The sequence below is a fragment of the Balaenoptera physalus genome, assembly GCF_965194825.1.
Source record: "Balaenoptera physalus genome assembly, chromosome: 8".
Classification (NCBI taxonomy): Eukaryota; Metazoa; Chordata; class Mammalia; order Artiodactyla; family Balaenopteridae; genus Balaenoptera; species Balaenoptera physalus.
This window is the reverse complement of record NC_138887.1, coordinates 18,403,733-18,417,937: the sequence shown is the minus strand read 5'-3', so window position 1 is coordinate 18,417,937 and position 14,205 is coordinate 18,403,733. Positions and strand designations below refer to the sequence as shown.

The window sequence follows — 14,205 nt, the reverse complement described above, 5'->3', positions numbered from 1 at the left end:
TTCTTTCTCTAATTGCTTTAGGTGCAAGGTTAGGTTGTTTATTCGAGATGTTTCCTGTTTCTTGAGGTAGGCTTGTATTGCTATAAACTTCCCTCTTAGCACTGCTTTTGCTGCGTCCCATAGGTTTTGGGTCGTCGTATCTCCATTGTCATTTGTTTCTAGGTATTTTTTGATTTCCCCTTTGATTTCTTCAGTGATCACTTCATTATTAAGCAGCGTATTGTGTAGCCTCCATGTGTTTGTATTTTTTACAGATCTTTTCCTGTAATTGATATCTAGTCTCATAGCGTTGTGGTCGGAAAAGATACTTGATACGATTTCAATTTTCTTAAATTTACCAAGGCTTGATTTGTGACCCAAGATATGATCTATCCTGGAGAATGTTCCATGAGCACTTGAGAAAAATGTGTATTCTGTTGTTTTTGGGTGGAATGTCCTATAAATATCAGTTAAGTCCATCTTGTTTAATGTATCATTTAAAGCTTGTGTTTCCTTATTTATTTTCATTTTGGATGATCTGTCCATTGGTGAAAGTGGGGTGTTAAAGTCCCCTACTATGATTGTGTTGCTGTCGATTTCCCCTTTTATGGCTGTTAGTATTTGCCTTATGTATTGAGGTGCTCCTATGTTGGGTGCATAAATATTTACAATTGTTATACCTTCCTCTTGGATCGATCCCTTGATCATTATATAGTGTCCTTCTTTGTCTCTTGTAATAGTCTTTATTTTAAAGTCTATTTTGTCTGATATGAGAATTGCTACTCCAGCTTTCTTTTGATTTCCATTTGCATGGAATATCTTTTTCCATCCCCTCACTTTCAGTCTATATGTGTCTCTAGGTCAGAAGTGGGTCTCTTGTAGACAGCATATATATGGGTCTTGTTTTTGTATCCATTCAGCCAGCCTGTGTCTTTTGGTGGGAGCATTTAATCCATTTACATTCAAGGTAATTATCGATATGTATGTTCCTATTCCCATTTTCTTAAATGTTTTGGGTTTGTTATTGTAGGTGTTTTCCTTCTCTTGTGTTTCTTGCCTAGAGAAGTTCCCTTAGCATTTGTTGTAAAGCTGGTTTGGTGGTGCTGAACTCTCTCAGCTTTTGCTTGTCTGTAAAGGTTTTAATTTCTCCATCACATCTGAATGAGATCCTTGCTGGGTAGAGTAATCTTGGTTGTAGGTTTTTCTCCTTCATCACTTTAAGTATATCCTGCCACTCCCTTCTGGCTTGCAGAGTTTCTGCTGAAAGATCAGATGTTAACCTTATGGGGATTCCCTTGTGTGTTATTTGCTGTTTTTCCCTTGCTGCCTTTAATATGTTTTCCTTATATTTAATTTTTGACAGTTTGATTAATATGTGTCTTGGCGTGTTTCTCCTTGGGTTTATCCTGTATGGGACTCTCTGTGCTTCCAGGACTTGATTAACTATTTCCTTTCCCATATTAGGGAAGTTTTCAACTATAATCTCTTCAAGTATTTTCTCAGTCCCTTTCTTTTTCTCTTCTTCTTCTGGGACCCCTATAATTCGAATGTTGGTGCGTTTAATGTTGTCCCAGAGGTCTCTGAGACTGTCCTCCGTTCTTTTCATTCTTTTTTCTTTATCCTGCTCTGCAGTAGTTATTTCCACCATTTTATCTTCCAGGTCACTTATCCTTTCTTCTGCCTCAGTTATTCTGCTATTGATCCCATCTAGAGTATTTTTAATTTCATTTATTGTGTTTTTCATCATTGCTTGGTTCCTCTTTAGTTCTTCTACGTCCTTGTTAAATGTTTCTTGCATTTTGTCTCTTCTATTTCCAAGACTTTGGATCATCCTTACTATCATTATTCTGAATTCTTTTTCAGGTAGACTACCTATTTCCTCTTCATTTGTTAAATCTGGAGCGTTTTGACCCTGCTCCTTCATCTGCTGTGTGTTTTTCTGTCGTCTCGTTTTGCTTATCTTACTGTGTTTGGGGTCTCCTTTTCACAGGCTGCAGGTTCGTAGTTCCTGTTGTTTTTGGTATCTGTCCCCAGTGGCTAAGGTTGGTTCAGTGGGTTGTGGAGGCTTCCTGGTGGAAGGAACTAGTGCCTGAGTTCTGGTGGATGAGGCTGGATCTTGTCTTTCTGGTGGGCACGTCCACGTGTGGTGGTGTATTTTGGGGTGTCTGTGGCCTTATTATGATTTTAGGCAGCCTCTCTGCTAATGGATGGGGCTGTGTTCCTGTCTTGCTAGTTGTTTGGCATAGGGTGTCCAGCACTGTAGCTTGCTGGTCGTTGAGTGAAGCTGGGTCTTGATGTTGAGATGGAGATCTCTGAGAGATTTTTGCCGTTTGGTATTACGTGGAGCTGGGAGGTCTCTTGTGGACCAGTGTCCTGAAGTTGGCTCTCCCACCTCAGAGGCACGGCCCTGATGCCTGGCTGGAGCACCAAGAGCCTTTCGTCCACACGGCTCAGAGTAAAAGGGAGAAAAAATAGAAAGAAAGAAAGAAGGAGGCTATAATATAGTGAAGTAAAATAAAGCTATTATAAAGCAGAGCTATACAGACAAAATCTCACCCAGAAGCATATACATATACACTCACAAAAAAAAGGAAAAGGGGAAAAATTAATATATCCTGCTCCGAAAGTCCACCTCCTGAATTTGGGATGATTCGTTGTCTATTCAGGTATTCAACAGATGCAGGCACATCAAGTTGTTTGTGGAGTTTTAATCCGCTGCTTCTGAGGCTGCTGGGAGAGATTTCCCCTTCTCTTCTCTGTTCGCACACCTCCTGGGGATCAGCTTTGGATTTGGACCCGCCTCTGCGTGTAGGTCACCTGAGGGCGTCTGTTCCCTGCCCAGACAGGACGGGGTTAAAGGAGCAGCTGCTTCGGGGGCTCTGGCTCACCCAGGCCGCGGGGAGGGAGGGGTACAGAGGAGGCGGGGCGAGCCTGCGGCGTCAGAGGCCGGTGTGACATTGCAGCAGCCTGAGGTGCGCCGTGTGTTCTCCCGGGGAACTTGTCACCGGATCACGGGAGCCTGGCGGTGGCGGGCTGTACCGGCTCCCGGGAGGGGCGGTGTGGAGAGTGACCTGTGCTCACACACAGGCTTTTTGGAGGCGGCAGCAGCAGCCCCAGCGTCTCACGCCCGCCTCTGGGGCCCGCGCTGATCACTGCGGCTCGCGCCTGTCTGTGGAGCTTGTTTAGGCGGCGCTCTGAATCCCCTCTCCCTGCGCGCCGTGAAACAAAGAGGCAAGAAAAAGTCTCTTGCCTCTTCGGCAGCTGCAGACTTTTTCCCGGACTCCCTACCAGCCAGCTGTGGTGCGCTAACCCCTTCAGGCTGTGTTCACGCCGCCAGCCCCAGTCCTCTCCCTGCATCCGACCGAAGCCCGAGCCTCAGCTCCCAGCCCCGCCCGCCCCGGCGGGTGAGCAGACAAGCCTCTCGGGCTGCTGAGTGCTGCTCGGCGCCGAGCCTCTGTGCGGGAGTCTCTCCGCTTTGCCCTCCGCACCCCTGTGGCTGCGCTCTCCTCCGCGGCTCCGAAGCTTCCCCCCTCTGCCACCCGCAGTCTCTGCCCGCGAAGGGGCTTCCTAGTGTGTGGAAACCTTTCCTCCTTCACGGCTCCCTCCCACTGGTGCAGGTGCCGTCCCTATTCTTTTGTCTCTGTTATTTCTTTTTTCTTTTGCCCTACCCAAGTACGGGGGGAGTTTCTTGCCTGTTTAGAGGTCGGACGTTTTCTGTCAGCGCTCGGTGGGTGTTCTGTAGGAGCAGTTCCACGTGTAGATGTAGTTCTACTGTATCTGTGGGAAGGAAGGTGATCTCCGCGTCTTACTCTTCCGCCATCTTCTCTCCTCCCCCTCTGTGATTGTTAATTTTATGATCAACTTCACTGGGCTAAGAGATGCCCAGATAGCTGGTAAGACATCATTTCTGGGTGTGTCTGTGAGGGTATTTCCAGAACAGAGTAGACTGAGTGAAAAAGATTACGCTCACCAGTGTGAGTGGGCATCATTCAATCTGTTGAGGGTCTGAATAGAACACAGAGTTGGAGGAAGGGTGAATTTGCTCTCTTGCTTGAGGTGGAACATCCTTCTCCTCCTGCCCCACAGAAGTGCCATCAGCACTCCCGATTCTCGGCCTTCAGACTTAGACTGGGACTTACACCATCAGCTCCCCTGGTTCTCAGGCATTTGGACTTGGACTGAATTACACCACTGGGTTTCCTGGTTCTCCAGCCTGCAGACAGCAGACTGGGGGACTTCTCAGCCTCCATAATTACATGAACCAATTCTTCCCATCAGTTTCACTATCTATGTATCTATCTCCCATTGGTTCTGCTTCTCTAGAGAACTCTGACTAATATAACCCATATAAAGACTTAGGTACTTGACTTACATAAATTGTCCTTGATATCCTGTAATTAGGCAAGTCTCCTCAACCAGTTTAGCCATTCTTGGGAGCAGTGGTTCCCATCTAGAGGGATGGAGTAAGAAGACACCTCAGAACCACCCGATGAGCTTTTTCACGCTGCGGAAGTTCCACATGCAGCACCTCCCCTCCCCCAACAAATCCTCATCCTATCTGGGTAGAGGAGGAATTGTCTAAGTTGATGCAGGTTTCCAGGTGTTTCTGATACATTTCGCCATACACTTCCACGGTCCCCAACCCCAGACACCTACCTCCATTTAGAGAAAGTCAGTTCTATCTTTCCATTTAAATAAAGGCTGATCTTCTTAGAATCTAAATTAAATGATGAGGCTTTATGTGGCTGACTTGAACATAAAGACGCCCAGACTTCTACCTGTATTGCTTATTTTTCTTTAATAAACTTATTTATTTATGTATTTATTTTTGGCTGCATTGGGTCTTCATTGCTGCGCTCGGGCTTTCTCTAGTTGCGGCATACGGGGGCTACTCTTCATTGTGGTGCAGTGGCTTCTCTCGTTGCGGAGCACGGGCTCTAGGCTCGTGGCCTTCAGTGTTGTGGCTCACAGGCTCTAGAGCACAGGCTCAGTAGCTGTGGCGCACAGGCTTGGTTGCTCCGTGGCATGTGGGATCTTCCTGGACCAGGGCTCGAACCCGTATCCCCTGCATTGGCAGGCGGACTCTTAACCACTGAGCCACCAGGAAAGTCCCTGTATTGCTTATTAAATATATTAAATAATTATCCTCAGCACTTTACAGGTGGGTTTTGACTGAAGATGACTTACATACTTACATATTTATGTTTCATTGTATCTTTTTCAGAATTAGACTTCTACAGCATAGTACACGGCTTACATTCAAGTTTTATTAGAGCATAATAAATATTGTAGAGCAGCCCTGTCTCACAGAACAATGATGGAAATGTTTTCTATCTGCTCTATCCAGTACAGTGTCCTAGACTAGATACATGTGGCTTCTGGCTTCTGAGCATTTGAAATGTAGCTAGTGAGACTGAGGAACTAAATTTTTAACTGTATTTTATTTTAATTAACTTAAATTTAAATAGCCACGTGTGTCTAGAGGCTGCCATATTGGAATGTACAAGTACAGTACAGTATAGAGAAACATGCTTCCATTTTTTTTTTAGCCAAAATAATATAGAACTAGGACCCATTCCATTTTTTAAATCACTTTCCATAAAATCCAAAGCAGAAAACAGCAACAACGCTGTAAGAGACTGGAAGAAACTCTGCCATGCTTACATTTCCACTGGGGAATGAATTCTTAACAAAAAAGAAAATTCTGACCCAAGATAGATGAATGGAGAGAGGCAGGAAAGAGGCATTCCCAAGGGGAGCTCCATGGCAAATTCCTAGTTGTCTGTGAGACACAGAGCAGAGAGAGACTGTCAAGGAGAGAGAAATACCCCCTCAGAGGAAAATCTAAATGTGTTTTTAACCACCTGTCACCCCAGAGGGAGGACAAGATGGCAATGTTAAATTGGTAAGATTGTAAAACAAGGAAATTAACTACCGTACAAGTCCAGCTGAGGTGTTTAAGGTGCATTTTAACCGATGGAACTTCATTGCTGAAATCCAGATGGGGACTGAGGTGTTTAAGGTGCATTTTAACCGATGGAACTTCATTGCTGAAATCCAGATGGGGACTGATGCTGCCTAGATGGCAGATTCCAAACCTGAATCGCTTTCACCTTAGAAAACTAGCATTTTCATTACAAACACCGTTCCGCAAAAGCAGGATTGTGCTGAATTTTCATCTAAAGCAAATATTAGGTAAATCACAAAGTGACCCCAGATTCAGAAGGAGAGAGAGAAGGTGACGAGGCAACAGGAGTACAGGACATACAGGCTCCATTGCAAAAATGTGAACTAAGAAATGCATTCGGTACAAAAGAAGTAGCTACCAAAGGAGCGAAGATGGGAGGGATGTAAACTGAAGAAGTTCATTCATGGGCCAGACAAGAGAGCAGTAATGAATTCTGAGCTAGGACAGCATTTCTCAGATTTCAGGCACATATGTTTGCGGGGAGATGGGGGTCTTTGGGCTTAATAAGGACATTTAGGTTTTGTGCTTTCATTTTACCGATTATAAACAGAAAACTTGTCTTTTCTTCAGTGAGACTTCTCAATTGAAAATCATGTTCAAAGAATGAGACTTCAGCTGTCTTAAGTAAATGTTTCTCAAATGCTGGTTAAGAAAATTTACCATAGGTCTTGGAGGATTATTTTCTTTTAAAGGGGTCCATAGTTTCTTCAAATTTGGAGATCAGTGACCTAGAGGCAGACCACACACACCCCTTGATTTGTATCTTGTTGGAGGAGTTAAAGCAGTTTTCCAACTTTGCCTTTAGCTTGCTTATGAAAAGATTAAACCTTTCCAAACTCAGAGGGCAGGCTGGGCATACTGTTCCTATTATATTCCCTAATGGAGGTCCTTGCTTAGAAAACTGTGCCCTTCTATTGCCAATGGGAAGTGGTGTGGTAGGTGGGGTGGTCCTGGACCACAAGTCAAGTGGTCTGCCTCTCACCCTGACTCTCCAGCTGGCTTTCACTTGTCCTCTCTGAGCTTTTGTTTCCTCATCTGTAAAATGAAGCAAGGGACTGGATAATTAATTACCAAGGTCACATCCAGCCTAGATTTCTTTGATTATAACAGTAAATTGCAGCGCCATCTCCTATGTCTTCTCTGAAAGGCCTGTCAATTGAAAGTAGTTTTCACTAGGACTCTCTTTCGTTTCTGTTCTTTTCTTTGTTACCCTCCACCACGGAGCACCGAAGGGTCAGGAGGTGATGCATTTGAAGGAAAAAAAAATCAGTCAACACTCAGCGTTCCATCTATTATCTGCTACCACCTAGGAAGTGGGAAATTAAACTATAGAACCCAAACTCCCAGGATTCAGTGCAAATCACCCAGATATAAAAGAAATCTCAGAGGGACATTTGGGCTGGGTTCTATAAAGTTTCCAATGAATGAGACAGCTGTTCACTCAAGTGTGAGTAAATCAAATGGTAACATAAAGCTATGTCTGTTTTTATGTTTTGAGTATTATAAATAAAATTACTTAATAAGTGGACTCTCAGCCTATTGGTTGATATTCCATTCTGAGAGTGACACATATGTCATGAGCTCTCTGAACATTCAAAGGTGTCCCATATGAGCAGTGACGGTACAAGGCCTGTCTGTGTCTGTAGCAAAGAGAAAAGTGTGCTGGCCATGCATGTGCATGGAACCACCAAGCCCTTTGCTTTTCTAAGTATCCTCTGCCTCTTTCTCCCGTTTGTAATTTTGCCAGAGCAACATTCTGTTGACATAAATAGCATCCATTCAAAGAGGTGTTGGACAGATCAAGGTGTCTCTCTGTGTTCCAGAGCCCAGGCACTGTAGTCTGTGTCCTTGAGGCAATACCTGCAGTTGGGAAAGATCTGAGAGTGTGTCTTTAAAAAACCAGCATCCCTGCCAGACAAATGAAGCTGCAATCACCAGCAGCCTTAACCTGCTCCTGCAGTAGACGGCCTACTGCTACTGTGCTTGACAGAATGAGAGGCTGCCTGAGAAAGAAGAACCCAGCCTTTAGGAGCCCACAGCCCACCTGGCAGCTGGAGTTACATTACACAAAAGAATATCAGCCAGGTTAAAACTCTGCTCAAAGCAGAGGCCTTGTCAGAGCACAGCAGTGTGTGGTTGAGGACACACACACACACACACACACACACACACACACACACATTGCTTGGTGGGAAAATGCACTTCCGTGGAAGTCGAGAACCATCATGGGGTCTGTGCTCAGGGGTGAGCGTGCTCCCTGCCCAGGCAGCCTATGACTCACCCTTTCTGGCAAAAGGTGGTTAAGCCAGGCTTCCTAACAGACCCTGGCATCTTCCTTGTCATTCTTCCCTTCTGTGTTTGACCAGCTGAAGACTTCCAGTGTTGCTTTTCACTTTTCATTTGAAATGATGCTTTTAGCACCCAACATTCCAACTTTAAAGGATCACATTGCTTCATCCGAATGCTCACATCCCAGTGAGGGCCAACACAATCCTCTGAGGAAGTGAGAAAGGGTGTGAGGGAACTCAGAGTGACGGGAGAGTCCTACAGCTTCCACCCTGGAAACTTTCTCAGACCAGTGATGAATAAGAAGTGACATAGTCAGGTAACAGCCAGACTAGAGAAGTCAGGAGAGGGCGAAATGGGAAGCAGGAGTTGCAAGGTTGTCAGAGGGGAAGGAATCAGGTATCCCTGGGTCAGAAGAACAGGACAGCCCATTAATCTGGGTTTCATGGAATGCCACATGTTTTTATTTATTTTAATTTTTATTTCATATTGAGTATAGTTGATTAAGAATGTTGTGTTATACTGTTGGTGGGAATGTAAATTGATACAGCCACAATGGAGAACAGTATGGAGGTTCCTTAAAAAACTAAAAATAGAACTACCATATGACCCAGCAATCCCACTACTGGGCATATACCCTGAGAAAACCATAATTCAAAAAGAGTCATGTACCCCAATGTTCATTGCAGCTCTATTTACAATAGCCAGGACACGGAAGCAACCTAAGTGTCCATCGACAGATGAATGGATAAAGAAGATGTGGCACATATATACAATGGAATATTAGCCATAAAAAGAAATGAAATTGAGTTATTTGTAGTGAGGTGGGTGGACCTAGAGTCTGTCATACAGAGTGAAGTAAGTCAGAAAGAGAAAAACAAATACCATATGCTAACACATATATATGGAATCTAAAAAAAAAAAAAAAAGAGGTTCTGAAGAACCTAGGGGCAGGCAGGAATAAAGACACAGACGTAGAGAATGGACTTGAGGATATGGGGAGGGGGAAGGGTAAGCTGTGACGAAGTGAGAGAGTGGCATGGACATATATACACTACCAAACGTAAAATAGATAGCTAGTGGGAAGCAGCTGCATAGCACAGGGAGATCAGCTCGGTGCTTTGTGACCACCTAGAGGGGTGGGATAGGGAGGATGGGAGACGCAAGAGGGAGGAGATATGGGGATGTATGTATATGTATAGCTGATTCACTTTGTTATAAAGCAGAAACCAACACACCATTGTAAAGCAATTATACTCCAATAAAGATGTTAAAAAAAAATGTGTTAGTTTCAGGTTCACAGCAAAGTGATTCAGTTATACATATACATGTATCTATTCTTTTTCAAGTTCTTTTCCCGTTTAGGTTATTACAGAATATTGAGTAGAGTTCCCTGTGCTATACAGTAAGTCCTTGTTGGTTAGCTATTTTAAATATAGCAGTGTGTATATGTCAATCCCAAACTCCCAGTCTATCCCTCCCTGCCACCCTTCCCCACTGGTAACCATAAGTTCTTTCTCTAAATCTGTGAGTCTATTTCTGTTTTGTAAATAAGTTCATTTGTATCATTTTTTTTAGATTCTGCATATAAGCGATATCATAAGATGTTTGTCTTTCTCTGTCTGACTTACTCCACTTAGTATGATAATCTCCAGGTCCCTCCATGTTGCTGCAAATGGCATTATTTCATTCTCTATAATTGCTGAGTAATATTCCATTGTATATATTTAGTACATCTTCTTTATCCATTCATCTGTCAGTGAACATTTAGGTTGCTTCCATGTCTTGGCTATTGTGAACAGTGCTGCAATGAACATTGTGGTACATGACTCTTTTTGAATTATGGTTTTCTCAGGGTATATGCCCAGTAGTGGGATTTATGGGTCATATGGTAGCTCTATTTTTAGTTTTTTAAGGCACCTCCATACTGTTCTCCATAGTGGCTGTATCAATTTACACTCCCACCAACAGTGCAAGAGAGTTCCCTTTTCTCCACACCCTCTCCAGCATTTATTGTTTGTAGACTTTTTGATGGTGGCCATTCTGACTGGTGTGCGGTGGTATCTCATTGTAGTTTTGATTTGCATTTCTCCAATAATTAGCGATGTTGAGCATCTTTTCATGTGCCTCTTGTCCATCTGCCACATGTTTTTAAATAAGACCTGTCTCCGTGTGCAGATGCACCACTAGGAGATGGGGGTGTGGGAGGGGATTCACTCTGGGGGCAAGTAAAGCATTAGCAGGGCACTGGTCCTGGCCACCCGGGGACTCAGAGTGTCATCAGCAAAGGCAGACTCAGCCCAGCTTATCCTCAGAGCACTTTACTTGCAGGTGCCTTTCAGGCTAAGGTCCCATATTTTCCTTGACCACAGTATCCTGCCAAGTGAAGTCAAAGCTGACAGAATGGTTCTGGGGAAGAACAGAGGAGTCTGTCCTTCTGTATGACTTGGTACTCACGACCCAGAATCCTTGCGCTGGCACCTTTTAACAATTCGCTTACTGTGAGGGGCACTGGGCAGAAGCAAGTTAGAACATGTTAGATGCCATCAGTCCAAAGGTTAACACCTGAGGATGTGTACACAGCCCGGAATTGTCCAACATGAACCAGGCCTCAGGGTTCTAATCGATCTGTGTGTGTGCCATTGATTTTTATTTATCTTTCTTAAAAAGCTACTCTGAATTGCCTTGGAATTTGAAATGACACCCTCAAAGAATTATAACAACACAGAAACTATTGCTCAACCCGTGCGTTTCTAACTTTGTCTTTTTTTCTCCTGAATGTTTGATTTCTTCAATTGTTTTTCTTATTGAGCATCTAAATTTCTCACCAAGTCCTTAGCTTTCTGTAAACTTTTGATCATCTGCTCTGGGTGGTATTGCCTGAGGAAGCTAAAGATCAAAATAACAACAGTGATAACCAATACTTAGATGATGCTTAGTCTTGAATAGGACTGTTCAAGTATTTTACATGTATTAATTTATTCCATCCTCACCACAGTCTTATGAGGTAAGTGGTACTATTAGACCCATTTTACAGATGAGGAAACTGAGGCATGGAAAGGTAAGACACTTAACACAGAGTCACACAGCTACAAGTGGCAGAAGCACGATATGAAACCAGGGTCTGGCTCTCAGAACTGTGCTTCTCGCCACTATGAATCGTCACACGTATCGCTCTTCACACTAGGAATCGGATGGCCAGGAATGACACTGTTATATTTTTAACCTTTAAAAATAAAGTGCAGGCTCTTAATTTATTGTACCTTTAACTATTCTGTTTTTCCCTCCTAAACTCTCAGATGATGGAAATGCTTAAAGCACACTAAGGTAGTGTGAGATCACGCCATGTAAGTGTGAGCATGGCTCCTCTGGGCCGGACTGTGTTTTGTGCGCTTCCGCCTACCATCCCCGCATGTTTCCTCCGCTGTTCCGATTCCCGCTTTCGCCGCTTGCCCCTGGGGCCGCATGAACCGTCGCTCTTAAGCCGTAGAGCTTATGTCTTTGTTCCTGATTTTGTATTTGTGTTTCTCTCTCCCACAGTCTCTAGAGAATTTGCCGCTGTCTGCCTGGCCACCTCCCCGGGAAGGAGCTGGGGACACCTGGGGAATGCGTTTTGTTATTGTTCTCTGACAATGAGCCCTCATATTGTCAGATTTTAGGATTCTGGGCTAGTGTCCACGTTCTCACAGCAACATTCTACTCCACAGAGCGGAAACGTGTGTAGGCCCCTCATGCAGGCTGTGGCACCCATTGCATCTTTGCTGTGCAGTGTTCTTCTGGGACCACCAGCCTAAGTGGATTATTGCTCTGTGAGCCTTTGCAGGAGTGAATGCTCTGTGAGGATAAACACCCTGCAACAGGGCTAAAATGAGCCATGGAGAAAAGTGGTCATCTTCTCATTTGTTTATTGTTTTCTCTGTACTTGTGTATATGATGGACACATATACATATATTGAGCAAAACTGTGATTATCAATGAGAAAGGATAATGGTTTCTAAGCCAAATATGGGTTATATTGGCCCTTCATTGTACATACCCATGCACACACGCACACACAAATTCAATATGTGATGAACTAGATTTACAGAGTAATACATTGGGGAGAAGGAATTTGTGCCTGACAAAAAGTATCCTGTCTTACTGTACAGCTTTCCCCACCTGACCGTGATTCCAGGGTTGGAACTTCCTCTTGTCCTCAGTCTCCCAGAAGTTTCAAGTGCATGTCGAAAAGGAGTGAGAAGGAAACTTTCCAAGTTAGTTGTCAGAGATGACAAGAATTTAAAAATGCAGGGGCTCTCTCATGAGATGTGATGGAGCACTTAGTCCCCTGCAGTGCTGGGACTCGAGCCCGTCGTTTAGACATACACAGAATGCTGGAGCTTACGGGTCCTTAGAGATGGATTCTTCACTCCAAACCCCTTAATTCACAGATGACTGAGGCCTCCAGAGGGAAAGTAACTTGCCCAAATGGGGCAGAGCCTGGATTATAACTCAGTTCTCTTTCCATCAAAGCATCTTACCATTGTGCTGCCCCAGCTCATTTTTCTCTGAGAGAGAACCACGTACACAACCAGGAAGTGAATGAAAGTGAAGGAGTCTACATCCCAAGAAAGGACCCCAGTTCCCATTCCTGGCTCTGCCACTACATATCTGCATGAACTTGGGAAAGTTACTCTGCCCTTCTGGACCTTGGGCTCCTCATCTGTAAAACGACTTTGACAACAGCTAATTTCAAAAAGTACATGATGCTAAGTTTGCTCCTAACCTCGGGCTGTTTTCATGCAGCTTCCTCCCAGCAGTATTCATTTCTAACCATAGGATTATGGAAAAAGTTATAGTCAGGCTGTGTAAATGGGGACAGCCTACAGGAGCAAGAGCTCTGTGAGTCTCTGTTATTAACTGAGGAAGGACAAGGGCAGGAGGGAAAGGTGCAGGTGAGAGACAAGTATCCTGCCCCCCTTACACGGACCTGCCACACGGAGGTGGACATGGCCGACTCCAGGTGTGATCATCTCAGATAAGCTGATTTCTGCAGTCTCAGGTTATCTGGCTGATATCCACTTCTCTCCTTTCCAAGACACCACTGATTCGAGCTCTGGAACTTAGGGAGACTCAGTAGGTGAACTAAGTCACATTTTCTCCTTTCAGTGTATTGCTTACTGAGCTAACAGGGCCAGGGAAGTCAGTGAGGCAGTCTGAGAATAATCTGAAAGCCAATTAAGGCAAGAGTAGAGACCCACACGTGCTAGCTTCCAGCAGAGTTTTGAGATACACTCCTTGTTTACGTAAAATTATAGAAATACATAGATTAACCAAATGTGCAGTGTCATTTTTTTTTCATTTATTTATTTTATTTATTTATATTTGGGGCTGCGTTGGGTCTTCCTTGCTGCGCACGGGCCGTCTCCAGTTGCGGCGAGCGGGGACCACTCTTCTTTGCAGTGCGTGGGCTTCTTATTGTGGCAGCCTCCCCTGTTGCGGAGCACGGGCTCTAGATGTGGGCTTCAGTAGTTGCAGCACGTGGGCTCAGTAGTTGTGGCTCACGGGTTCTAGAGCACAGGCTCAGTAGCTGTGGTGCACGGGCCCAGTTGCTCCGCGGCACGTGGGATCCTCCCGGACCAGGGCTCGAACCCGCGTCCCCTGCACTGACAGGCGGACTCTCAACCACTTTGCCACCAGGGAAGCCCCGTGCAATGTCATTTTAACAGAGCTTTCTTTTTCCATGGTAAATCCATGGCATGTTCATGATCAATCTTTTTTATAAAGCAAAGAATCATCACTGATTTAACATTTGGCCCCTTTTGTTGTCCACAGATCAAGTTTGGCTTAACATGCAACTTTTTCCAAGATAGCCCATCAGGTCTGCAGCCGTCTCCCCTGGATCTGACGCTGATTCAAAGTTGGGTGGGAAGAGCAGGACAGGGAGGGGGAGTACAGAGGTGGGTGACTCCCTGTGCGTGTCTTAGGCTCTA

The 14,205-nt window shown here is 44.5% G+C and overlaps 1 protein-coding gene and 2 long non-coding RNA genes across 7 annotated transcripts in view; all 3 read left to right on the top strand.

Annotated features, from left to right (window-relative positions):
• LOC309666314 overlaps nt 1-14,205 on the top strand; it is a 1,163,838-nt gene that overhangs the window by 1,044,212 nt on the left and 105,421 nt on the right. The gene's annotated exons all lie outside the window — the stretch shown is intronic.
• LHFPL3 (LHFPL tetraspan subfamily member 3) overlaps nt 1-14,205 on the top strand; it is a 601,841-nt gene that overhangs the window by 489,074 nt on the left and 98,562 nt on the right. The window contains exon 3 of one of the 5 annotated variants that reach the window (XM_082473656.1): nt 11,533-11,560. The exons of 3 other annotated variants lie outside the window; for them this stretch is intronic. In XM_082473656.1, coding sequence (XP_082329782.1) covers nt 11,533-11,549 — 17 coding nt within the window. In that variant the 3' untranslated portion in view covers nt 11,550-11,560. Of the gene's footprint in view, nt 1-11,532; nt 11,581-14,205 lie in introns of all 5 variants that reach the window. One more of the 5 variants, XM_082473655.1, reaches the window with a different exon arrangement.
• LOC309666327 lies at nt 3,820-9,184 on the top strand. The gene is made up of 2 exons (XR_014267055.1): nt 3,820-5,941; nt 6,002-9,184. It is a non-coding gene; the product is annotated as an uncharacterized lncRNA (long non-coding RNA).